At 35.6% G+C, this 4,728-nt stretch overlaps 1 protein-coding gene across 1 annotated transcript; it reads left to right on the forward strand.

Moving 5' to 3' along the window:
* The first annotated feature begins 1,625 nt into the window (after positions 1-1,625).
* On the forward strand, positions 1,626-4,266 carry LOC132039131 (uncharacterized). The gene is made up of 2 exons (XM_059429673.1): positions 1,626-1,664; positions 3,784-4,266. Exons 1-2 carry the CDS (start codon positions 1,626-1,628, stop codon positions 4,264-4,266), a joined length of 522 nt encoding a protein of 173 aa, XP_059285656.1.
* The last annotated feature ends 462 nt before the right edge of the window (positions 4,267-4,728 follow it).

The following is a 4,728-nucleotide window of genomic DNA, read 5'->3' on the forward strand; positions in this document are numbered from 1 at the left end:
TTTGAGCTTCTAATCTAAGTCCAATTGAAAAAGAAGGATAATTCAGTTCTACTTCAGGAATTTTCGATGAGCAGTTCACTTTTCTCAATACAAGCATACTGACTGCTCTGTTTGGGCAGTTTAAACCACATAAGTAAGGAATATAATCCTCAGATTGAATGCGTCATAGATTAAACCAGGTTCACTTGCTCTTAACGGATTGACATGGCCTGCACCAGTGGCAAACAAGTCATCCTCAATTGGAGCTGCAGTCATCATGATTGCTGATTTGATAGCTGCTAGAGGCCAGTCAGGGTGTGCACTTTTACTAACGTTGCAATTCCAGATACGTGAGGACAAGACATTGAGGTGCCAAATAAAAGGTTAAAAGTAGACTTAGTATCCGTATTGCTAGTTGGCCATGCATCAAGAGTATTAACACCTAGAGCAATAATATATGGTTTCAAGATCCCAGGACTTAGCAAGTTTGGGCCTCTGCCTGAAAAGCTAGCAACTACGGGAGTATGATCGTCTTCAAATATGGTTCCCTTAAATAAAAATGTGGCCAGAGGGTTTGATGTGCCAAATATGACTTAAGGATTGAAGAAAAAGTATGAAAACGACACTTGGATAAACTTGTGCTCCAGTCATGTTTCTGTTGGTATGCTAATGATGCTCACTGTTATGAAGTATGAAGTGAGAAAGAAAATAATTGATTCACAAACTCAAGGATTTTTATTACAAGAAAATAAGTACACGAACGTTTATTTATAATAGTGTAAAACCTATTTTAACTAGAAACTAAAAAGTCTATTCCTATATGAATACCATTACAAATCCTAACTAGACTTGAATTAAATAAACTAGCAAATATCAAATTCTAAACCGTTTTGGTTTCCTACTATTTTAAATTAATTTTTAAAATTGAATCTATGTATTGGTATTTGACGTTAAACCACCTATATAGTTAAATGGTTGAAAACCGAAGTAACAAATGAACCGCTTGTGCCTGCAAGTTCCCTTTTCTTTCCGTTCATCTACTCCCTTTGTTTTATTTCTTCATCTTTTATCTTTCAGTACAACTCCAATTTTATTATTTATTAAATTATAGATTTTCTTGCCTTTTGTTTCCTTCAAAATCTTCAATTTTTATTTGAATGTGATTTTAATCATTTTTTTTTTCTTTTCACCCATCAAATGTTGTTTTTCCTTCATTCCCAAAATATTTTTAGAATGATGTCATCGATAAACATAATACTAAATTTAGCTATACACAGATCGAAGGTTTTATTTGCTAATGTTAAATTTTATTTTTGTTTTAAGTTTTTAATCACCATTTTCAATAGAATTTTAATCGGGTAATTCGCAGTAATTCCCTTATTTTGGGTGGTCTTGCAAAACTCTGCCTTATGACAGAGTTTGCAGGTAAATTATGCCTGATGGGGCAGAGTTTGCCTGCAAACTATGCCTTAAGGTAGAGTTTTGCAAGCAAACTATGCCTTAGCAAACTCTACCTGATAAGGCATAGTTTGCAGGAAACTTTTGGTCTGTCTTCCAGGTACACACATGCATATTGCTTCTCTATTTCATGCCCTTGATTTAATGTCATTATTTATCATGCTAATTTTGTATACAAAATTCTGCCTATGCAAAACTCTGCTTTAAGGCAGAATTTTGGCCTGAAGGTAAATTCTGCCCATGCAGAGTTTTGCATGGGCAGAATTTTGCAAAATTGTGTCTTAAGGCAGAGTTTTGAGATAGTTGCGAATCCAAACATCCCTTGCGAAAACTCCTTCTTCTTTTTTTTACTGAGCCGGGGTTCGAACCCAGAGCCTCGGGGTATTAGGCGAAGGGCAAAAATTAACGACCACCTCAAATGAAGAGCAATCCGCGCACAAAAAAAAAAAAAAAAAAAAAAAAAAAAGATTTTAATCACATTACTGGACCAACTTGTTTGATTTGATGGTCACGTATTTATTTATGTACTAGAAAAAGATATAAGAAACTAAGAGGGAAACTGTCCAAAAATATCCCCTAGCCTCCCATTTATAAGTCTGAGGTGCTATATATTGATACGTAGAACTCTAAAGACACAACTCATGACACCCTAGGAAAATTTAAACTTGGGATTTGATGTCAACTTTTCACGCCTCCAAACGATGGTAGGGCATGGTTGGAGTCTAGGCTAAACTACCCATCGAGTGAACCTTGAATCTTCTGTTTGAGTTACTTTTCACATTGAATTTAATATCACAATAACATTTATGATGAAATTGAATTAAATCATTGATAAGATAACCTGTTTATGTAATCGTAATAGCAAAAATATAAACTGTAACCATTGGACTAAGTCATGAGTCATATAAAAAATACTAAACATCTGAGTACAAATCCTTTGGAGCATTCCCTGCCTAAGAGAGTTTTTACAACAACTAGCAAATCAGAAAGCAAGGAGGTGTCTACCACTAGAATCATAATGGAGCCGAAAACTGAAATGGAACGAGTCTAATACGAATCATGTGTCTTATCTCCTGCAACACCAACCTTGCCACAGATAATAAACAGGCCCAAAATATTTGAGTACCAGTAACAGGGGACCTAAGTTAAGTCTATTTGACAACCGCAACTGGTAGAATGAATTTTCTAAGTAAAACAAATTTTATGAAATAGGATAAAGCAATATACACTACCAAAAGAATGCATAAAACCGATCTAAAAGATCGACTTCGAGAAGAAGTCCGAAAAACCCGACCTCTGGAGGTCGGTTTGAAAACCAAAGAAACAAAAATTCAAAAAACTAACTTCCGACGTTCTGGTTTTTTAGCGCCAATAATCGGAAAAGTGCAAACCGACCTCGGCTGGTGGTTTTGTTTTTTGATTATTTTTTTAGAATTCGACCTCCGAAGGTCAGTCTTTTTGCAAAAAAAATAAAAAATGAATTTGAATAGTATAAATTAAAAAAAAATCGAAGTCTTAAATCGACAAGCACCAATGGTTTAGTGGTAGAAATGTATCCTATCACGATAAAGACCGGCATTCAATTCCCGAATTGTGCGTTTTATAATTATGTAATTTAAAAGTTGATCTACGAAGGTCGGGCTTTTTACCGACCAGGACAATTCCGACCTCCTATTTTAGGTTAGTTTTTCTTCGAAGGTCGATTTTTGTTATTTTTTCAGTTGTGATATAAGCAGGTCATATATTCAATACTAAAATATGAAAGCTAAAACAAATATCTCTGGGCTACAATCTAAAATGAATTTTATCTGAAATCATCTTTTATGAAAAGGTTTGCAAAAAATGGCCTTGCATACATGCAATTGGGGTCACATACAGGGAGTGTCCACCTATCTCCCAAAGCATATTAAACAAGTAGCACTTGCAAGCATGAGGTAGCTAACCCTGATTATAGTGACACATGCTCGGGAAGGTTGGCTACTTCTCTGTGCTGAATGTGATCACATTAATATCTTAATAAAGAAATACATGCAATTATACACAAGACGTAATTAAATGATCAAGACATATTATTTTCTTCATATCTGATCTAATTAGATCAGCAATACGTATATCTGGATGGGGTCAAAACAGGAATAAGACATTTTAGATATTTTAATATGTGGAGTACTGCTCCTGAGTACAAAACTAGAGTGACAACAAGTTGGAATGCCGCAAGCAAAGGGAGGAACATGTTTAAACTTATAGGGAAGCTATATAGACTGAAAGCTGCCCTACTCAAGCTGAACAAGGAGAGGTTTAGTGACATTGAGAATTAGACAGAAGTTGTTATGGATAAACTGACAGTGCCAAAAGAAGATACAACAGAGTCCTCATAATGTGCTGCTGGTGGATGAAGAGGTAAAATTGATGCAGGAGTGCACCAAGCTAAAGAAGGCTAGAGAAGAATTTCTACAACAAAAATGTAAAGTGCAGTGGCTTAAAGAAGGGGATCAGAACACAAAGTTTTATCACAGTTTCCTAAGATCAAGAAGAAACACTAATAAGATCTTTACTATCAAAGACAAGGAGGGGCAATACAGGACTACAATGGAGGACATAAGCAAGGCTTTCATTGAATATTATGTTGAGTTACTGGGAACTGCAAATGTGGAAAGGAAGCATGCTAGTAGCTGCCTGATCAGAACTGGTCCTATCTTAACTGAAGAACAAAGAAGAATGCTGGATAGGCTATATACTGATAAAGATGTGAAAATGGCACTAAGGGCAATAGATGGCAATAACGCCCAGGACTCCGATGGATATGGTAGCAAATTTTTCAAAGATTGATGGGATATAGTGGGTAAAGATCGATTGATGGGGTTATGGAATTCTTTGAGACTGGCAAGATGTTGTAGGGGGTCGATGATACAATAATAACTCTAATCCCTAAAGGGACAAATGATGAAACTGTAGGGGATTTCAGACCTATATCATGTTGCAATACTACTTATAAGGTGATATCAAAGATGCTATGCTCCAGATTAAAAGAGGTGTTGCCAGAAATAATTGCAGACAACTAAAGTGCATTTGTAACTGGGAGAACAATTGTTCAAAATATTCTAATATGTCAGGACCTTGTAAGGCTGTAGAATAGGAAAAATACCACTAGCAGCTGTTTGATCAAAATTGACCTTAGAAAAGCATATGTCTCTGTTGAATGGGGATATGTGGAGGAAATCTTTGTATGGATTGAATTTCCCCTGCAAGTATATAAAATGGATCATAGAGTGCATATCCACACCACAATAC

Source organism: Lycium ferocissimum, chromosome 12 (assembly GCF_029784015.1).
Source record: "Lycium ferocissimum isolate CSIRO_LF1 chromosome 12, AGI_CSIRO_Lferr_CH_V1, whole genome shotgun sequence".
Lineage (NCBI taxonomy): Eukaryota > Viridiplantae > Streptophyta > Magnoliopsida > Solanales > Solanaceae > Lycium > Lycium ferocissimum.